A 22379-nucleotide genomic window follows, 5' to 3' on the forward strand; every position below is an offset into this window, starting at 1 on the left:
GCCAACACGATTAAAGTTATTTTGTTTAATAATTCACTAATATTCAGATAATTTTGACTGCATAATTTGGAAGCTAACATTGTAACTTATTAGAATTGACAAAAAAAAAAAAAAAAAAAAAAAAAAATCAGTTGAAACCATTGTTTTTATCTGAAAACTCCATTTATCGACTACAAAATCTCCCAATAATGTAGAAGCGCCTAATTTTCATATATTTCATATTTTAAAAATTTTTTCATATAGTTCATATTTTTTTAATTTTCATATATTTGCAACAATTTTATTAGTAAACGTATAAACCTTTCTTACAAGAGGAGAAATAAAAACGGTTAGTCAACATCTAGTTGATTGTCCTGTTTGTACTGATCAATTTCTTTAAAATCTTGATATATGGCGGATAGGCTCTGGATCTTAATTTACACAATATGTTTTGATTTATTTAATACATCTTAAAATTTATAATATAAATTGTACACATTATTAAGTCAAATACAAATATTTATACAAATATTAAAAAACAAGTGAAAAAAAAAAAATCATACCATAGTGGGAAAGTTCTCATTTTATTTTTTCCAAGTCTGTTCCTGTTAATTGGAGTTGAACAGGGCACGGCATCAAGATGGTGGGAACTACTTGGAAGCGCCGGCACCCAATTGTTTCGTTTAGACTTGTTTTCTCTGTGTATTTATATAAAAAGAGTTGCATATATTAAATTTTGATCAAAATTTAAAAAAAAAAAACAAACAAAAAAAAAAAAAAGCCACAAAACAATCTTAGCTAAAAATCTCACAGAAATTAAGAAACGGTTATGCTTAAAAAGTTTTACTTAAAATTAAGTTTTATTTGAAAAATTTATAATAGTTATAACAGACAAGCCTGAAAAAAAAAAAAAAAAAAATGGTGGCTTTTTGGAAAAATGTCATTTAAATATTAAAAAAAAAAAAAAAAAATGATATTTACATTGACTTGATTGTTTTATTTAAAATCATGTTAAATAAATTTTATTTACAAAGTAAAAAAGATTCTTTGTATGTTCATAAATTAGTTTTAAAATTTAATGCAATAATAAGTAGAATAGCAGTAAAATAATTAAACTGTCTATGTAAAGAACACTTTAAATGCCCCCCTCCTTCTTCAAATTATAATAATAAATAATATATTTGAATATTTTCTCTACCTTATCTTAACCATAATTAATTCACTTATTCAATACTTTTTTTTTTTTTTTTTTTTTTAATAAAGATGAAACTTTCCCTAAAAAAATTAAAAAATCTTTCTTCTGGTCAGCATATATGTTCAGCTTCGGAATAATTGGATCACAAGATGGAATAAGCACCCCAGAATTAGATATTAAAAAAAAAAAAAAAAAAAAAAAAAAAAAAAAAAGAAGAATGTTATACAAATTTTTTTCTAGCTGATTTGTAAACAATATATATGATGCTTTGAATGGGCATTTTGCACTTACAATATTCATTTGAATAAAAATTGAATAAAATCATGCTTTCATATTAAAAATCATTTTTATTTAATCAGAAATTGAAATTGATCACTTGTAAGATATATATGATCAAGCAAAAAATTATAATCCTATTTTTGTTTTAAGATTGAATTTTTCAAAAATGCAAAATCTATAAACTTTCAATTAATTAAAATTAAAAACTGAACTTTTTTATTAAAAAAAAAAATTCAGTTTTTAATGTTCATATAAATATAAAATATGATTCGTTTAACTTTATTCAAAACAGAATCATAAATGCATTTGTAACAATTTGGCAGTCAAATCATTGACCTTTTATCAAACATAACTTGTATTTGCCATTCTAATATTTATAAATCTCAATTAACATCTATGGTTGTGTTAAAAAACAAAAAAAAAAAAAAATCAAACAGTTCAGATTGTTCCAGAGTACAAAAACCCAAGCAGCTCCCCCCACCCCCATCAATCTGCACGAATGTGAAAGATAATGTAATTTAGTTAAAAAATATGGAAATCAGATTCACAGAAAAACATTATGTTCATGTGAATACTGACTTATTAAAATCAATTTCTTTTTTCATATATAACTAGCATGCCACCCAGCATTGCCTGGTCATAATATATGCATAAATATTATATTTTAATTAATGCAAAATTCTCATTTATTATAGACAGAAATACCTTAAGTATTAAACACAATGTTAAATTCTTAAAAAAAAAAAAAAAAAAAAGAAAAAAAAAAAAAAAGAAAAAAATAAGGGGTGTGTGTGTGTGTGTGAAAAATGATATGTGCATGCGAGTATGGTTTTTTTCTAAACAGTTCACTTCTTGTAGGACAACATGACAATTTCTAAAAAGTGTTTTCAAACCTACTTATTCTTAGCATAAGTAATCTGTCATGTGAAGGATTCACACATGCACATTTGTAAACCAGTTGACAAATAAAAATCTGATAACCCCATATAACAATTTGTCAATTTTTATCCTTTAGCAACTTTTTTTTCCAGATGAAAAATGATTAAAAAGTTTTCCTCATAGATATATAGACAACCATAAAAAATGAACACAAATTGAAGAAAATATTTCAAATAAAATTATAAATCCTTTTTATTTGTATAAATCACTATCTTATTTATACAATCAAAATAAAAATCGTGATTCTGAATAATTCCAATATAATTGCATTTATAACAGAATCTATATATTCTGCTTGTTCCTTTCTTCCTTAGTTAGTCTGTACGTTACACTTTGTAAAAAAGGTCAAGTACATTTTTTTAAGGACAAACTGCTTAAAAAAAAAAAAAAAAAGAAAAAGGTAAAATTCGCAAAATTTGGCTCTAAAAAGGCCAATCTAGCAACTCTGGACAAGAATATGAGAATGACCTCCCTTTGATTAAACTCATAATTTTGATGTTTAACAGTTCTTTACTGAAGAAAGTCAGCAAAATGTTACATAAAAAAGGAAACATTCGAAAGAAACAGGGAAAAAAACATTGTCTAGATGTGCTGGGCAAAAGCTTGTCTCTTATAATATTTGTTATATAGCTCAATATTACTTTCCGAGTATTTATTAGTACTTTTAAATTATTTCATTTGGTTGAGTTCTACATTGAAAATACAATGGACACTATTTTCATATTTGCTGCGTTATTAGTTTTACTGTCCAATAAACAAATTTTTTGCCCTACCCAGAAAAATATCAGCTTTATCAAAGCATTTGTTGGTTAAATGTATTTCTCATTCTGTGGAATTTCCACAGGTGCCACTAGTTAATATTAATTTAATAATAATTCCAATTAAAATAAGTGCATAACCTCCATTCAGAATGTTGTACTACAAATCAACACAAAAAAAAAAAAAAAAACCCTGTGTAAAATAAATCTTTTCCCTGTTTTTTTTTTAGTGTTACATTCTGGGGTGCCTATATATATATATATATATATATATATATATATATATCATTGGGACTACTTGAAACGTTTTTAATGAGAACTAATCTCTACAAAGAGAGAGAGAGAAAACTAGAAAGATAGAGAAATATTTACTTTTTTTTTTAAAGAATTGTAATGACGGAACTCAGAAGCTAATTACAGAAATCAAAATATTAGCATTTGATTTTTTTTTTAATAACATTTCATGGAGAATAGGTAATATTTAGAGCATCAGCAAAAAAAAAAAAAAAAAAAAATAAAAATAAAATCATGATAGGAGCACAAAAATAGTTAAAATTTAAAGATAAAATTTTTTTTTTTTTTTTAAATACAAATCTACCATAATTTTCAAATTTGCATAAACGTTCAAGACTACTGAATAATTAAAACGGCAAATTCTAAGCATGTTTTGTTTTTAGATGCATGTTCAACCGAAGTGGCACATCTATGGGACCCATCTTCTTCTTCTTTCTTCTTCCAGATAATAAAGTAAAGTCAGTCAGTTTGTCGATTTTGGTCACCGATAGCTTTTGTCCTCGATAGCTTTCGTCCTGCAAAATCAATATTTGATTCTGGTTCGTCAGTTTTTCTTGTGCAACGTTCGTACATGTTCTTAGTAAGAAAAAATTTAATTTGATTTAATTTGCTTGAGAAATTATTTTATCCAACCAGAATACTTTCGAAATTACGTCATATTAAAAAAAAAAAAAGAAAGTAATTCTATATTCATTAATACAGAGTTAATTTCCTTTGTTTAGTCAGCTTTTTACTTCTATCAAAAACGAAAATAATTTTGTATTGATGAATACAGAGTTATTTCCCTTTCACCTTTAAAAAAAAAAAAAAAAAAAAAAAAAAAAAGAAAGAAAAATAAGACGCAAAATATTTTACATTATAATCAGGTAAATTATTAATAAAAATAAAAATTCCGAGCAATGCTAGCTAAGGATATTTAGCAATTAATCATATTGGAATACATTGAGCTTCCCCCAGAATGTGAGATTAAAAAAAAATCTAACAATTTTCTTGATATTATCTTCTTCCCTGTTATTGGCAACCTTTATTTCCAATAATTCCAAGTTAAATTTATTTTTATATTTTCATTCAACTCTTTAATAATTGCCTCGTTATCTTTACAAAGTTGCATAACCATTCAGAATTCCTTGTGGTCTCGTTGTGGCATATAAAAAAAGAAGTTACATGATCACTACAAAATGAAATGGCACTTAAACAACACTGAGCCAATCGGAAGGATTTTTTTAATATTTAAATAAGGATTCGGCAGTCAAATCATTAATCCTCTGCCTAGCACATGCTTTGTTTATGGCGATAAAATATCGATTGACATTCATAGTTATAAATAAAAGCCAAACAGTTTGTCTGAGACGAGTATAGTTAAACCCAAGCAGCTGCCTCACTCTGATTCAGAAGGAATTTAAAAAAAAAAAAAAAAAAAAAAAAGGTAAATTACGGAATTCATCGTATCGCAGAAAATTCCTATTTTACTCGTCCCATTTTTGTCTATCATTCTAATTTACTTGACATAATTAAATCTTATAGAAACTATTTTCAGAAATTCTTGTTTGGGAATATTTTTTCCCCTTAATTGGAAATAATACTTTTATGGAATTTCTCTTAAAGAACCTATTTTCTTTAAACTTACCTTGTAGGGAATGGGTCAGTTGATAAAGAAACAGCTTTATACTTATCATCGTTGCCTTGAAATATTTCATCGACTTCTGGTGCTTTCAGTAGGGTAATATTTGTGGCTAAAGTGTGTTGACCAAAACCTAAAAAAAAATTTAAAAAATTGTAAATTATTTAGGTAAGACATTATTTTAATTGGAATTCATTATTGAGATGAGTATTATTTATTTATTGCAGACTATTATCCTCATCTTTCTTAGATGTTTCACATTTCGGCCAACTATTCCTCTGGCCTACGAACTCCAAATCTAACTGCATTCTCAGCAATTACTGCCATCCATAGTTGTTGGATAGCAGTAATTGCTGAGAATGCAGTTAGGAGATTTGGAGTTCCTATCCCGTCGCGGTTACCACCTGACGAAGGCCAAAGGAATAGTTGGCCGAAATGTTGTGAACCAACATCTAAAAAAGACGAGGATAATAGTCCGCAATAAATAAATTTATAAGACATTATATAGATAAATTTAAAAGAAGAAAAAATGGTGCTTGATTCATGATTCCTATACTACAGGTCACCATATGGCACTACAGTTAAGAAGCCTAACTGAAGGCTGATTGAAAAATGTTTGATTTTTAATGAAATTAAATCAACTCTATTTAAAAATAAACAAACCACCATGTATGTACCCGAGGATAAAAAGATGTGTTAAAAAATAAATGAAAATATGAATGTGGATTACATTACCAGAAACGTTAACTCAGTTTTTCACAGCAAAATATTTTATTTATCTTTCAACAAATCTTCTTAAACGAAGGTATGAGATTTCTCTCCAGGGAGGTAAAATTTTTTTAATCTTCTTGGTCAGGTTTGATATCTTGCTCCACTGGTCAAAAATTTGAGTAATGATAGCAAAATTAACAGCATCTTCTGTACAATAGAAATAGACCATAGCTAGGCATTTAAATATATTTTTCTTTGTTTTTGTTTTTTTATTGCTGCATATGCTGGAGATAAGAGACCAGGGTACTTTTTTTTTTTTTTTTTTTTCAAGGTATGATAGTTTTTTCTGGTTGGCCTCAGTCATGGCTGAAATACTACTTCCAAAGGTAGGAAGGTTCATACCATTGTTTAACCACTCGGTGTATAAATAGGTTGAGGAGCCCTTTTTATCCTGGGTGCTGGCCTGCCATTATTTTATTATTTTTATTCATATTTTTATCAATTCTTCATTGCACATTGCTGAATCAAAACTGCCCTCGATTAATAGAGGATCATCTGTAACCCTGAGAATATACTTGAGAAGAGAACACCACCTTTTTTTTTTTTTGTCAAATATTTGGTTAGGATTTACTTCAAATGGGAAATATCCTCATGTTAGGGTTTCTGAAAAACTCCAGGGGGGGGGGGAGAGAGAGAGAGAGAGAGAGAGAGAGAGAGAGATCAAAAACACTTGAGTAAACAGTTAAATTCTTTCTACAAGTTACAAATTCTTTCTAAAGCGTTTTCAAGACTTTTTTTTTTAAGGAAAATTAAAAGAACAAAAAAATAGTGGCTGTCAATTATTGGATAAATAAAGAAAAATCTTTATGATACATGTATCTGTTGTCATGGAACAAAAATGTCATATTTCAAAATCTATGTAAATTGATGAAGTATTTTTTAAACTAAGAAAATGTAATTTATGAGGAAACTTGAATGTTGTATCTTGATTCGCTGTATTTAATAAATAAAGGGTGATGACTTAACTTGAACTACCAAGATCAAAATCAGCCTTTTAATGGCTACAATTTACTTTTAAATTGCGAAAAGAAAAATTGTAAATATTCATCAATTTATGCCATTTTTGGAATATGACATTTTTGTTCTGCAATGGGTGTGTACAAAATTTTTTCGATGCTTTGTTTTACTTGAAATTCAATATCTTTTCATTATTTAAATATAGAAGCACCTACTTTTCTGTAGTTTTACTTTTTTAATTAGGTTTAACTCTGGACTTGCACCAATGATAGAGTAGAAAAATTATTACGGAGGAAAAAACAAAAACAAAATTTATTGAATAACAGTTTTATTTATTCTATTCTGTATGAAAAGCTGATTTATCTCCCCTGTTTTCACTTAACTTCTGTCATTTCAAATTAGAAAATGGTGGATCGATAACACTTTTTTGTAAAAAAGTTTTAGTGTATCTTATAATAAATTGTTTTTTGTTATGTTAACTTATATTTTTACTAGTTTCAACATAACATAGTGTTTTTGTTGCTTATAAGATATTAAAACTAAAGTGGAAAAATTAAATTTCCATTAAAACCCAATGCTATCTACCTACTTTTTCTATCAATTTCAACTAAAAGCAATGTTATCTACTTAATTGTCATGTCACAATTAGTTAAATATTAGTGCATTATTGTATAAACACATTTTCAGGATTTCACTACACAATGGTCTGCCATTTTGTTTTTGACATATAACATTAACACAAGGAAATAACTCAGGGTTGCCAGAGTATAAAAATATTTAAAGTCAAATTTTTCAGAAAAAGAGCCAAAAAGGCCAAATTGAAAATTTTCTTTAAAGTAAAAATGGTTATACTGAAGACGTTAGCAACCAAGATTTGAGTTTTATAATTATATAGATTCATAAATTTGTAGAGGAGTTCCCTCAGTTAAATCCTATTCCCCTAAAAATGAGATAAAAGAAAAAGAGAAAAGGGATTATGTGCTGGAAAACAAAAAACAATAATTTCAGAATTTAGAGTGGGGAATTCTTTTAGATAAAATAATAGTCTTGGGTTTGCATTCCCTCTGCTATCCATAAAAATGAACCAACTTTTCACTTCATTTTATTTATTTTGCAGCATTAAAATTAGAGAAGACAAAATGGTAATATGAGGTACAGGGCTTGGAGTAGGACTACATCTGGGCCAACATTCATTTCCAGGAAACAAAGTGTGCTTAAAAATTATAAATTCACCAAACATTATTTCAATAAATGCCATGTTGTGTGGATGTATGGCCATTAAGGACAATTTGGATCTTTCTTTTGGCTAAGAAGGATTCGATTATCTATAAAATATTTTGCTTGTTCTTTCCTTAGTCCGTACGTTATGCTATGAAAAAGGTCAAAATATAATTTTTGAAGGCCAAACTGCTTAAAAAAAAAAAAAAAAAAAAAAAAAAAGGGTCAAATTCACAAAATTTGGTTTAAAAGGCCAATCTGGAAAAGAATATGAGTGATTTTCCTTATTTTTGAATATCATTATAATACATAATCATTGTTGTAATAATAGCGTGAGGAAGAAACTCATAATCTTGACGTGCAGCAATTGTTCAAAGGAAGAAGTCAGCAAAATCATTAAATAAAAAGGCAACATTTGAAAGAAACAGGGAGAAAAGAAAAGAACATTCTCAAAAGGTGCTGGACTGAAGGAGTAAATTAAAAATCGCCTCCTACAATGTGATTTTATTATTTATATTGCACTATGTAGCACAATATTACTTTCTAAGTATTTATTAGTATTCATTAATTTATCTCATTTGGGTCAGTTCTATATTTAAAATATAATGGACACTGTTTTCATAAAAATGTTAGACTCATATTTGCTGTGTGTTATTGGTTTTTCGGTCCAAAAAGACTAAAGTTTTTGTGCTATCCAAAAATGTATTAGCTTCATCAAAACATTTGTTTCTATATAATATTCTGCTTGTAATACTTGACGATTTTCATGAGAAGACCTTCATGTCGATCCCTATCAACCCCGCCTTGTCTCGTGCAGGTTTTTATGTTCAGAGAGGATTGTTAGGATGTGCGCAGTAGAATGAACTTGCCTAAATACTGTTGGTTAGAAAACTGTTTAATTTTTACAAGATAGTAGATTAGTGGTTGGTTGATTAACGACTCAAAGACGTTTTTAGCACACAGACAGAAGAGATTCATGGGGGCAATAATTGGGCGAGTCAGCTTTTTCACTTAGAATTCGTGAATACTAGTATCATAGAAGCAATTTTCCAGCTAACGGGGAAGAAAAATTTGGCAAGGCATTTGTTGTAGAGTTTGGGGAGAACAAAGGCTAGCTCAGCAGATTTATCAATTAGTATAGCAGGGTAAGATCAGGCCCACATGCCTTGGAGGTATCTAGGCTTTTACAACATCTTCTATAATATAAATTTCAAATGCCTGTTAGTGTGTATGTTTGTATGTCTCGTTAAAACTTTCAACACACGTAACCAACACTGACAACATTGGTATTGTTGGAAAGCTCAGTCTCTTGGCCGACAAATATCCAAAAATTGACCAAAAACATTCATTCTTGAAAGTCAACTAGGCTGTTTTTTTATAAGGAGGGGGGGGGGCACTTTTTTCGTCAACATTTTTGCAAAGTCACCATACGCCTTGCAATGACTAAGCTTAATTTGAACGGCGGCGACGTTGTATGTCATTGTGGATGCGGCAACTAAACTGTTTGCTTTTTTTCCCCATTTCCTTTTCCTCTTAGTGTTACAGATTTGAGCCTGGCTGCTACTTTTTTTTTGCTTGCACAAGGACTTTCTGCTATTTACATTTTTTTAGGGCTCCATAGGCCAATACCCTTACCATAAAGCCTCTCCGTAGGCCAGTACACTTACCATAAAAGGTGAATAGCTGGCCAAGCAATCCAACTTTTTCAGTTGCCATGTAGGAGACATCATGGTTGTTGGATAGTGGGGGAATTGTTAATTGCCATTATTCATCAGACTGTTATAAATTTTCCAGAAATTGCAAGTTTCTAATTTCTGTAACTGATTTTTGTTTTTGGTCATCTCGGTATACTTTTGGCTGCAGTTATTACATTTTTACAATTATTTCTTGAAGTTTTTTGTCTATTTGTATTTGAATTGGCAAAACGCTTGCTGCTTATACCCAACACCAGTTGCATAATCCTATTATTGGTTTAATCCTACCCATTGGGAGAAGTGGGGCTTTGTAGAGAATTTTTGCCTTGGGACACACAAGTCTATATCTGCTTTGTCTCATCCAGTTACTTCATTTGCATGCTGATCGGCAGGGAGAGAAAAGGTTTTACCCAGTGGGGCATCTGATGGATTCCTAATCAACCTGTTTATAGTATTGGGTTGGCAACTAAGTTCTTGCCGTTTTTAAATATATTGCATTTTAAAAATTTATTTTTATTTTTTTTTTTGGATGCAAGTTATTTCATCAAAATGCAATGTCAAGTTAAACGAAATGTACACTTTCGACACATAGTTCTTATTTTAACTTTAAAAAAAATGGAGATTAAAAAAAATGACAAGAATTTAGTTGCTAACCTAATATTTGTTTTGAGCAAATGCTATTCAGCTTTAGGTCGAAAGTTTAGAGTGATAATAACCCTTATCACAAGTGTTCCCTGGTGAGCTATGGCATCTGTCACACAAGCCTTAGGCAGTGTTATCAAGAATGGTGAAGCTTGCTGATTCTCTCAATAGAGAGGCAGATTAAAAAGTAACTTTTTGTGCAAGGAAATGTGCAGTAGAGAAACTATGCGTGCTGTTATCAGTTGCATCCGTAGATCTCGAGGAACCCAGAATACATTTGGGTGCTCAGATATAAAGAGAGTGCAGCATCTATACTGTTAGATATAAAGAGAGTGCAGCAAGCATCTATACTGTTATCAGTTGCATCTGTAGATCTCGAGGAACCCAGAATACATTTGGGTGCTCAGATATAAAGAGAGTGCAGCATCTATACTGTTAGAGACATAATTGAACAGAATACAGTCTTGGACTGAAGGAGAATAGTAGAGAAAATATAAGTAACTGATATTTTGTGGTGTAATGTTGATCTGAAGTACATATAGCCCTGGTCTTCAGATTCTAATTAATATTCTCTAGCTAAAGAAAGAATGTTACAAATATAGACTCCGAGCCTGTGCATATGTGTGCCCGAATCCTTATGGCAGAGTGGTATCTAATCATGTTGAATAGATTAGAGGAATCTGAAAAAAAAAAAAAAAACAACCAGAGGTTTCAGTCAGAAATGTCCAACAGTCTTTATTTTATTGGTTTTTAAATGTGGGAGTATTTTGGTGATCGTCTGATCAGTAGAAGATGTGATCCTAGATGGACTTCACACTCATTAGACTAGCTAAATTTTTATCTGTAGGGTTACTTCAAAGATGTCAGTGCAAATTTACTATAGGGTGTCGTAAAACCCAATTGTGTATTTTCGAACAAAGGCATTTCAGAGAAAAGCACTATGTACTTATGTGTCATGTCAAAATTAGTATAAATTCCAAAATTTACGAAACATTACCCAGTAGAGAACGTGCTAGAGGTAAGTTTTTGGGAAAAAAGCATGTAGCATTATCGATAATAAGCAAGATGGCCGACTTGAAAGCAGTTATCTCTCTTAGATTTCAAGTACCGAAAAGTTTAATTTGCGGTGAAATTGCAACTTTGAAAAATTGTTTTTACTTATAATCATTTTTCTAATGGACCATTTTCCGTAATTTTTGGAATTCATACTAATTTCAGCATAACTTGTAAGTACATAATGTTTTCCTCTGAAATGCATTTTTTTTTTAAAGACACACTATAGCAAAGTTGCACCAAGATGTCTATCAAAAGAATCCCCAGTCCATTTTTGAACTGAAGATGGTCATCACAGCCAAAATATGGTAGTATCAAGAGAAAGGAGAGTGTCAGAGCAATGATAAAATAAAAACCGATATAAACTTTATTATGGGCAAGCCAATCAGAGTGAAGTTTATTTGAGTCAAATATGACTGCAGAAAAGATTGTAAGTTTTATTAATAGTTCCATGGATAGGTGGCATTTAATTTGCATTAACCTGTACGATGGAGGATAAAGAGAAACATATATCCTTAATTGTAAAAATTTTTTTATGTGGTAATATGATGAGCAATCACTTTGTTCATATTTATACTTTAGCCATTTTACTTTTATGCATTAATTTTTCTTATTTATATGTTGGAACTTCTTATAAATCTTTGATTAGAAAAAAAAAATCTTTGATTAGAAAAAAAAAAAAAACACGATTTTTTTCAGAATTCTTCATATCAAAACACAAAAATCTTTGATGTACCTGTGACGAAATGAAAATATATTCCAAAAATTAGGTAAATTAATCAAATAGTTTTTATAAAGAAAATAATTTTAAGCTACTAATGGTAATTCATATACATTACAACATAAATCTCTCAAGTTTTTAATTATTGAATTATCTCCCTGATTTTTTGAGATTCTTTTGTTTTGTTTAAATGGCAGGCATGACAGTTACTCATTAATTTACATGATTTTTGGGATATGCCATTTTTGTTTTGTCATAGGTACATGCATCATACAGATTTTAAAAAATTTTGTTTATAATTTAGGGGAATTCTGAAGAAACATATTCAAATATCTTTAATGCCGTTTTCTTCATTATTTAACATTTCAAAAATCTTCTGAAAGTGTGCAGAAATCTTTCTATTTGCCCATTTGACTGTGGGTAAAAGATATGATTTGCTGTGCTCATCGCACGAAATGCCAAAACCAGGATGAATCTTTTGAACCCAATCATATAAAGATCCAAGACATGTGCATGCGTATATATATATTATATATATACATACCCATCGATGCTATTTTCTTTCGTTCTTCAACAGTTACAAGCCGCCGCCACATAGAAGGATATTTCTTATATAAGGAACCTCTAAAAAGGCGCAGATAGTTGCCAACCTAAAAAGAAAAAACAAGCATATATATTAATTAATCAAGTGAAGTAATGGACAAATAATTAACTACACGTTAAAAATATAAGAAAAAGGTAAAGTTACGAGTCAAACCATTACAAGTTAGAAAAGCATTTCATCCAAGGCATGAAAATTGTTAAACAAAATGTTTTTACTATGGGCTTTAAAAATAAAGATACAAAATTCAATTTGAAATTTATTTATCTTCAAAGTGCACTTTTATAAATTTTACAAAGTAAGGTATAAAAATTTAATTCAAATTGAATCAAAAAATTACCTTGGATTTATTTTATGTAATGTACATTCTGTTGCACTTTAAAAAAAAAAAAAAATCATTGAGAATTTTACATCTATATCATTATTGCTAGATGAAAGATAATTGTAAAAAATTGTTTTAAAGCATAAAGATTTCCTCCTACGAATACATGATCCTGGAAAGCAATGTAAACTACAGAATAAGGCAGGGCTAAAAAAACAAAACAAAAAAACATACTATGCTGATTAGGGGTTAGCTTATTGCTCATTATCTAAGTCATACTTATTGGGGAATGCCGATGGAGTGCACTTCACACCTAGTGCACTGGCTTTTCAAACCCCCGCTTTATTATGAGCCTACCTCTTGCAGAGGAAGTAAATAACATGAATTTGTTTTTATCATGAAAACAAAACCAGCATTTAACATGGTTTTACACATGCACACACACAGACACCGTTATCAATGTTTGAGTTTTTTTTTAGTTTCATTTCATCTCTTACTCACTTCTTTGACATTTAAAATTGGGGAATTTTTTTTTACAATAGTCAATAAATGAAAAATAAATGAAAAATAAATAAATGAAAAAATAAATATTACTAAAGGCAAGCTAAGTAACTTTTCTACTTACTGAGATAAGTTTTTGTGTTTTATAGTTTTTTAGTCTAATACATAGCTAGTGTCAACTCCTAAGTTAGAATGGGAAAAATATGGCTAACAATAGGTGATCATTGAGGTCTCGATAATTGCTCCAAAATCGAAAATTACACAAAAATAAGGGTTATAAAAACATAGTTGGGTTGAACATTACATTTTTACATGATTGATAACAGTTATTAGCAGTGATTGTTTAATTTTTGGTCTTTGAGCGATTATTGAGACTCCACATGATCATCTAATATCAGACATGCATTTCTCATTCTAACAGAGTTGACACTAGTTGTGTATTGAAGTAAAAAACGCTTTAAAATAAGTTAAAACACATGCAAATTATATATATATATATATATATATATATATATATATAGATAAATAAATAAAAACTTAGATAAGTAATATATTTGTTTTAAAGTTGTTTTTTTCTCTTCTGTTTGACTATTGTTCAAAAAAGAGCCCCAATGTCTTCTTTCTTCGTTTTGTATCTAATGAATTTACGGATATCTATTTCAATGGAAACTTTATATTCTACATCTCCAGCCCCATTGTCACTGCAGTCTTTAGACTGGGCTATTGTTCAAGAGAGATGAAGTACACATATAGATAATTCGGTTCTTCTAAAGAACATGAACCAAACTTATTTTTAACTTAAACCTAAGTTTCAGATTTTCTCTGGCAAAAGTCTGTTTTGTTCGGTTCAAATTCTGCATGATTAAAGCCATACATAGCTACAGAAGTCTGATTTTTTAATAAATGCTTATCATACCCATGGGCAATAATATATTACCCATGAGTATGACAAACATCAAATAATAATATATCTTCCCTTAGGCCTTCGAAATTATACCAGAATGTAGTATCTGTTCAATCTTATGAGAAAATTCTCCGAGGCAATACACTATACTGTCCACGAGTTTTATTGCTGTTCACCCTCATTGGGAAATGCTGACAGGTCCATAAACTTTGCAGCCATACACTCACTCTTTCACTTTTTTTAAACAGGAAGAGGGGGACTGGATTCTTCATTAAAAACTGACCTATGTTTATTTAGAAAAGACCTTAACATAGGGAGGGGTGTGCTTCCTTAATTATTCTGTACTTTCACCTAAAATTTAAAAAACCAAAAGGGTATTTATTCAGATTGGCAAGCGATAAACAAAAATAAAAACTTTTATATTGTACCTACTTGTCACAGAATGAAAATTTTATATTCCAAAAATCACAAAAATTGATCAAGTAGTTATTTTTATCATTTACAAAAAATAAATTTGCCATTTTTTAATGATAAGTGACAGACAAAGTCATGTTTTATTAGAAAACATAAGTGGGAGGTAATCAGTAATTGTTTTGACAGCTCTTGCACGTGTATTAGGGTTGTCTACCATTGTTTTTTTTTTTTTTCGCCCTCATCGAAACAGTAAATTTTGATTGGTAAATTTTACTTGGTTTGCACCTTAATATTTTCCTTTAGATTAACGACTTTTAAAGGTTTTCAGATATGCTAAAAACGAATATCGCATATAGATTTCCCGTAAATAATTAGTTTTTCGAGTATTCGTTTTCAGCATACCCGAAAATCTATAAAAGTCGCCATTTTAACCACCAGTAACCCAGTAAAATTTTACGGTATTTTTTACGACCTAATCCAACATAATAAAAAGACCAACTTTCCCAGGTTGAGAACAGCTTTCGGAATAAACACCTCCAACTTCGACAGCCGTTCTTAAGGGTTGAGGGGTGTTTATACTATGCTGAGTTAGATTGTAAAAAAATATCGGTGCTTGTGCACTTTTGCCACCGCGCTATTTTTAAATAGTTTTTTGTTTCGGGTTAAATTCAAATTTACTAAAATCTTTTTTTTTTTTTTAAATCAAATTGTGGTAATCATGAGGAAAGAGAGAGCCTGTTTCCTCCGTTTAACTATAGGTGGCGTTACTGTCTGTCCACCCAGTTATGTAAGCACAAAATGTATATAATGGCACCCTTGAAATAAAAATAAATGTTTTTTGTTATATTTTAATGTTAAACATGTTTTTTTTTTTTTTGCAAACATATTTAAGTTTTATTTTTTTCAAACATTTACGTTTTTTTTTGTTTTTACATTTTTTTTTTGCAAGCATAAACTAAATGTTTTTGCTATATTTTTCTTTTAAACATATTTATGGGTACAACCGTTTTTCCGCGAGTATTTTTTACGCTCTTATATAAATAAATAAATAAATAAAAAACGTTTTTTTCTTTTATCTTTTTTTTTTATTGACCCCCCTTTTTTCTTAATTTTTCTGCACTTATTTTACCGACCCACGAGTATATATATATATATATATGCGCGTGATCAAAGAAAGAGCCCCCCCACACACACAAAAAGCAGGTTTAAAATTAAAATATAACAAAAACATTTATTTTTATTTCAAGGGTGCCATTATATACATTGTGCTTCCATAACTGGGTAGACAGACAGTAACGCCACCTATAGTAAAACGGAGGAAACAGGCTCTCTTTCTTCACGATTACCCAAATTGTTATGTGGAAGCACAGAATAGTTACAAAAAACAAACAAACAAAAAAAAACACCCTCCCCATGTTATGAATGGCTTTCAAATTTTTAAAATCATTATTTCAGCACGGTGATAAACGTGCACAAATACCAAAATATCGAATTTACCTTCTGATTTTCTTGAATAAAAATAACTACTTGATCAAATTACGTGATTTTGGGAATTTTTCATCTGCGTCCCATAAGCATTTCTGTATTTTCTTTAATTTTAAATGCCGCCATGAGTGGCAATCTTAATAAGTCCCAACAAAAGATAACGTACCAATCAATTATAAACGAAGTAACCGGAAGTGAAGTGAAAGCAGTAATCGTAAAAAAAAAAACCGGCTTATTGCCGGTTGCCCTCGTTGGGGTCCAATTTCGACATATTTTGCAGCCATATAATCCCATTCCCCCCTCCTTTTTTAAGAGGAGGGGAAATGGATTCTTCACTAAAAACCGACCCACGTCGCATCAACTGTGAGAAAAGAAGTGTAAATAAAGGTACAGAATAGTTAACAAAGTTCCGTCTGCCTCCTCATGTTAAGAATGGGTTTCATATTAATGTTATTATTTAGAAACATTCTTATGAGTGGGTAGGGTGAGGGAGGTGCCTTTTTAAACTAGTTGGTGTCATAACCTAATTTGTACCGGCAAATGGAAATCGTACGAAATAATTTGTCCGAACACACACGTGTTTACATTACGATATATATTACGAATTAAAAACAATATATATAACAAATTTAATTTAAAAACGATTTTAGAACTAGCAAATAATAAAGAAAAAGGTGTTATGGAAGGGGAGATGTTTATCTTCGCCGGGTCACGATTTAAATGGGAGAAAAACAAATATTTCGATAAACACAAAACCTTTCAAAAGATCGTGAATTTAATTGTTACCTCGGACCCAATATAATAATATTCTCCGCCATCCTCAAGTTGAAATGATTTGGGTTTTTCGCCGAATGTTTTTGTTGGTGTATGGTGAGCCATTGTGTAAAATATCGTGTGTAAGGAGATCTTTAGTTTCAGGAGAAGCGAAATTATTTTTTTGTTTCTTCCGCTAATTTCGTCACTTCCGTTTACCTTCCAATTATATTTCTTTCACTTTTCCAAAAATAAGTCTTTTAATAATCTTGCTCACATTTTTGTCTGTTATTATTATTATTCAAAGTAAAATACATTGTTTAACATTGTTTTTACAGCCTAAAACTAAAAAGTTTAGACCTTTTTTTTTTTTTTTTTTTTTAACTGATATTTCGTCACTTCCTGTTTATTCGCAGAAATTTTTTTTTTTTTACATTTCTTCGTTTAACGACTTCAAAAATTTCTACTTTCTTTTTAAGATTATTATTGTGGAAAATAAATATACTACGTTTATGTTTATATATTTTTAAATGCCCGAAACCGCAAAAGGCTTTCCTCTCATATATTTCACTTCCGCTTTTCTTAAAAAAAAAAACTAAAAAAAATCCTTTAAAAGAAGGTTTTACTTTTTTTTTTATTCATTGTTCATTGTTTGTATTTTTGACTATTATTATTGAGCTAGCAAATATATGCCCTTTTTTTCTGGTAGTCTGAGAAAATTAGATTATTGTCAAAGACTACAAACTGCGTAGTTAAGGTTCATATTTACTTGCCTCCCCACGAGGGCAGAGTTAGACACAGGGTCGGTTTTTAATGTGGGGAAAATTCAGCTCCCTCAAAAGTGTCACTCTGGATAAGAACAAGAATTAAAATTGTCTCAGTCATGAAGGATTTGTCCTCCACTGACCGAGGACCGAAAAGATTAAGTGTAGTATTAGAACAGCTACTACACAGTGATCTTGACCTGATTCAAATAATTTCCAACGTTTTTTAATTTTTTAATTATTTTTTAGATTTTTTTTTTTAATAATGGAAATCATCCCAGACAAGGTGTGAAACGGTGAAATCACTTGACGTAAGAAGTTAAGAACGAATGCTGATTATCGCAAAGACAAGACCTTAGTCTTGGAAAAAGCAAAGATACAGGTAGAAGTAGCGAGAGAGTGCCGCAAGTTTGCAGTTTGTTTTTTTTTCTGCTTGGGAGTCACCACACTTATCAAGGCCCGAAAGCCACTTGAGGATAAGGGTTTGTGAATGAAAGGTGGTGAGGGTGTAAATTGGGTAGAACTTTGAAGGCCACCATCTTGTATTGAGCCGGGGAGCAGGCAAGCAGTACAGTATTCCACAGGTGGGCAGTTCTTTTTTTTAATTTTTTTACATGGAGGTCACCACTTATCAAGGCCCAGAAGCCACTCGGGGATAAGGGTTATTTTGTGTACAGTAATCAATAGGATAGTGTTGCAGTATTCATTAGTATTGGAGATTTGACAAAGTGTCATTACTTAAGGGGGCGGTTCATCAGGAATTTGTTTATGTTGGACTTGAAGACATCCATGTTGAAGTCAGAAGGGAAGCAGGCGTGCAGTTCTAAGAAAGAAGCTTTGTTCATGGAATCTACGGTTTGTTTTAGGCACAGACAAAGAGTGGAGAAAATTATTGACAGTGGTTTCAGCTAGATAGGTGTTTATCGTGAAAGATTAGCGAAGGTGGACCAGAGATTGGAGCTCAGACGAGCACCTAACAATAAAACAAAGATATGCTCGCAATGTCTCTCCTGTGGGAGAGAGGTTGCAGGAAAGAGAAAAGGGCATCCCCCACTAAACCACGAAGTCTATTTTGTACTCTGTTTTTAGCAGCTCCTGCCCAGATGTGGCAACAGTATTCCATCCTTGGATGTACTTGGCTTTTATACAGATAGAGAATTGCATCAGTAGTGAGATATCTTCTGGAGCGGTAGAAGGATCCCACCATTTTTCCAGCGACCTTGGCAACAGACTTGATGTACGTGTTCCATTTCAGATCAGGAGTAAAGGTCAAACCCAGAAGCTTGTCAAAACATGGGGCCTCCCCTAGACGAGAGCCACCCATTTCAATTGATGTCAGATGGGGATCAGAGCATTGATGATGTAAAGATAGGAGCTTGGTTTTAGATGCATTAAAGCCACCTCTTCCCCCCACTGTGTCATGCGCTCGAGATCAGAGGAGAGAGAATCAGAGAGAACTTTGTCATTTACAGCCTTTGATGTGTTGCCATAGATGGTTCTGGGAAAGAAGCTCTGTTCATAGAATCTGTGTTTAGATTTAGGCACAGAGAGTGAGGGAAATTGTATATAGTTGTTGTAGCTAGTCAAGTGTTTTATGAAAGTTTGGTAAGAGGTAATGGTAGATTGGAGTTCAGTCAAACACTTGCCATGAAAATAACAATCGAGCAGAGACAGGCTTGCAACATCTCTTTCTTGGGAAAGAGATGTTGCAGGGAAGAGAAAAGGGCAACACCTATTAGGTTTTGAAGCCGGTTTTGAACTCTGTCAAGGACATGTCGAGCAGCTCCTGACAAGATGTGGCAACAGTACTCCATTTGAGGGCATACATGATTCTTATACAGAGAGAGGGTTGCAGCGGCAGTGAGATACCTACTGGAGCGGTAGAATGATCCAACCTTTTTTCCAACGATCTTGGCAACGGTTTGATGTATGTGTTCCATTTCAGATCAGGAGTGAAGGTTAGTTTCAGAAGCTTGTCAAGACATGGATGGCTTAAAAATGTAATTTGGGAGGTCATTGATGAAAATTAGAAAAGAGTTGGGCCTAGGATGGAACTTTGAGTGATGCCAAAATTAATACTATGAGTTTCTGATTTCTGCCCATCAACAACTACTCTTATAAGCCTATCAGAAAGAAAGGATTTAATAATTGAGAAGACATTTCTAGCTATTCCATAGCTGGTGATCTTGTGAAGTAGACTTATATGTCATATTCTATCAAAAGCTTTTGATATGTCAAGAACTATTGCTCTAGAAATGATGCCCCTGTCGAGAGATTCACTAATTCTGTGTGATATAGCAGTTAGTACATCAGTTGTAGATCTCGTAGAATGGAAACCATATTGCATGTCGCTGAGCAGTTTATTTTTGCTGAGGTGGTTGACCACTTCTCTGTTTATCACAGATTCGAATATAAAATGCAGGGCAGACTGATGAAGTTTTTCAGGGTGTTGGGAAGCATTTCTCCTTAAGGCAATGTTTAAACAATTTTGTAAGTATGAGACCTAGTTCCGGTTGAAGCTTTTTGAACACTATGACTAGAATGCTGTTGGGGCCAGTTGCTTTACTGGAATCAAGATTTTCAATAAGCTTGGCAACATCACATACAGATATTTGCATGTTGTATAGTGTATTTTCAGTCACCTGAGGAAATATGGGGAGGGTGTATTTTCATTCACAGGAGGAAATACGGGAGGAGGTAGGTGTAGGCTGTCCTGATCATAAAAGGTAGAATTTGCTGCAAAGTTCTTGGAAAGAAGCTACTAGAATAAGAAGCTGTATTACAATGAAGTGTCAAAAGGGTGGATTGATGAAGACCACTAGACCAACGATTTAAACAAGCTGGGACAAAGGAAGCAAGGAATAAATCAGATAATTCTGAAGAACACATGCCATAATAATATCTATAGAAGAGACTTAGACTAGACTTACGTGTGAAAGAAGTTGCAGAGGAGAAGAAAGTGTACTAATAACAATGTTTATCCATTATCTATTTAATTTTTTTTTTGATCATTTATGTTTGAATTCATTTTTTGAAACATAACTTAAACCATAAATCTATGATGTCTTGCCAAAATTATTTTGTTAAGGTAATTTTTTAAGCTCTATTTATAAGATAGACCAAATAGTTCAGCTGATAGAACTTTGCTCTGAAGATTTTAAGGTTCCAGTTTCGATTTCCATTCATGATATCCACAAAAAAATTTGTGCTGAATTTATTATTTAGTTAAAACATGGCCTCGTAATTAATGTAATATTCTCCATTTCTAAAAGAGTTTTCTGATATTTAAAAATAAGACAAATTTTACAATGTACTTATGAAATTTTTCAAAACGTTTTTTTAGACTCCATAATATTATTGTTATAAATTAAATAAAAGTATTTTATTTATATGAATGCCTAGTGCAAACGAAGACCCCATAACATTATTGTTATAAATAAAAGTATTTTATTTATACGAATGCCAAGTACAATTTCAAAGTGTAAGTTTTATTTACAATTAAGTTCCAGATCTAGGAAGGAAGAGAGAGAGAGAGAGAGAGAGAGAGAGAGAGAGAGAGAGAGAGAGAGAGATGTTAGTTGTGTGGGGTTGGTTGGTGTGTGACTGCTTTATCGTTATTTTCATGGAAAGTGTTCGACTGAGCTCCAATCTATGGCCCCCGCCTCACCAAACTTTCACAATAAACACTCATCTAGTTGAAAACACTATCAATAATTCCCTCCATTCTTTATCTCTGCCTAAACCTAAACGTAGATTCCATGAACAAAGCTTCTTTCTGAGAACTGCACGCCAGTGGAATTGTCTTCCAGTTTCCTCCTTTCCGTCTGACTACAATATGGTTGTCTTCAAGTCCAAAGTAAACAAGTTTCTGATGAGCCGTTCCACTTAAGTTAACAAATTTACCGAATTTCCATTACTATCGATTACTATATTGTCTTTTTGACTACTGTACACTCTTTAATCCTTATCCTTGAGTGGCCTCTCGGCCTTGATAAGTGGTACCGCCTATGTAAAAAAAAAAAAAAAAAAGATGTCAATATGTCAATCACTCTCACCACTGTCAGTCTGCTCTGTTTTGTTTTCTGTTGTTTATTTTTCTTTTCTATAGTCACAATTAGACATTCCTGGAATTGTAAACGTAGTAAAGATATTTAAAAAAAAAATTTTTTTTATTACATTTTCACCCCAAACAAGGCACATTGCCACTCAGGTGTAGGGGGCTACTATCAGGGTCAGCAACTACTGGGGCACTATGTAGGGATTTGGGCAGCAAGATGTCGGTTCACGTTGCACTTGAACTTCTGCATGTCAGTACAGTTAGGGAAGCAGGATCCTGGAATGGAATTCCAGAATCTAGCGGTTCTGGGGAAGAAACTACTGGAGTAGAAAGATCTTTTACATCTAGGGATCTCTACTGTGTGGGGGTGGGATTTAGCTGCCTGTCGGGTTTGTTGAGGGTGTCTGCTTCGTGGGGGCACAAGTGTCTGCAGTTCGTCAGAGCATTCACCATTAAA

At 31.5% G+C, this 22379-nt stretch overlaps 1 protein-coding gene across 5 annotated transcripts in view; it reads right to left on the reverse strand.

Moving 5' to 3' along the window:
* Positions 1-17484, reverse strand: part of LOC145268451 (SWI/SNF-related matrix-associated actin-dependent regulator of chromatin subfamily B member 1-like) — a 60986-nt gene extending 43502 nt beyond the window's left edge. The window contains exons 1-4 of one of the 5 annotated variants that reach the window (XM_080124018.1): positions 17135-17484; positions 12666-12771; positions 5072-5198; positions 543-677 (exon numbers count right to left, since the gene is read on the reverse strand). In XM_080124018.1, coding sequence (XP_079980144.1) covers positions 543-677; positions 5072-5198; positions 12666-12771; positions 17135-17227 — 461 coding nt within the window. In that variant the 5' untranslated portion in view covers positions 17228-17484. Of the gene's footprint in view, positions 1-542; positions 681-5071; positions 5199-12665; positions 12772-17134 lie in introns of all 5 variants that reach the window. The other 4 variants (XM_080124021.1, XM_080124022.1, XM_080124019.1 and 1 more) reach the window with 4 other exon arrangements.
* Between the last annotated feature and the right edge of the window lie 4895 nt (positions 17485-22379).

This window comes from Euprymna scolopes, chromosome 43, assembly GCF_053919585.1.
Source record: "Euprymna scolopes isolate OS-2025 chromosome 43, ASM5391958v1, whole genome shotgun sequence".
NCBI lineage: Eukaryota > Metazoa > Mollusca > Cephalopoda > Sepiida > Sepiolidae > Euprymna > Euprymna scolopes.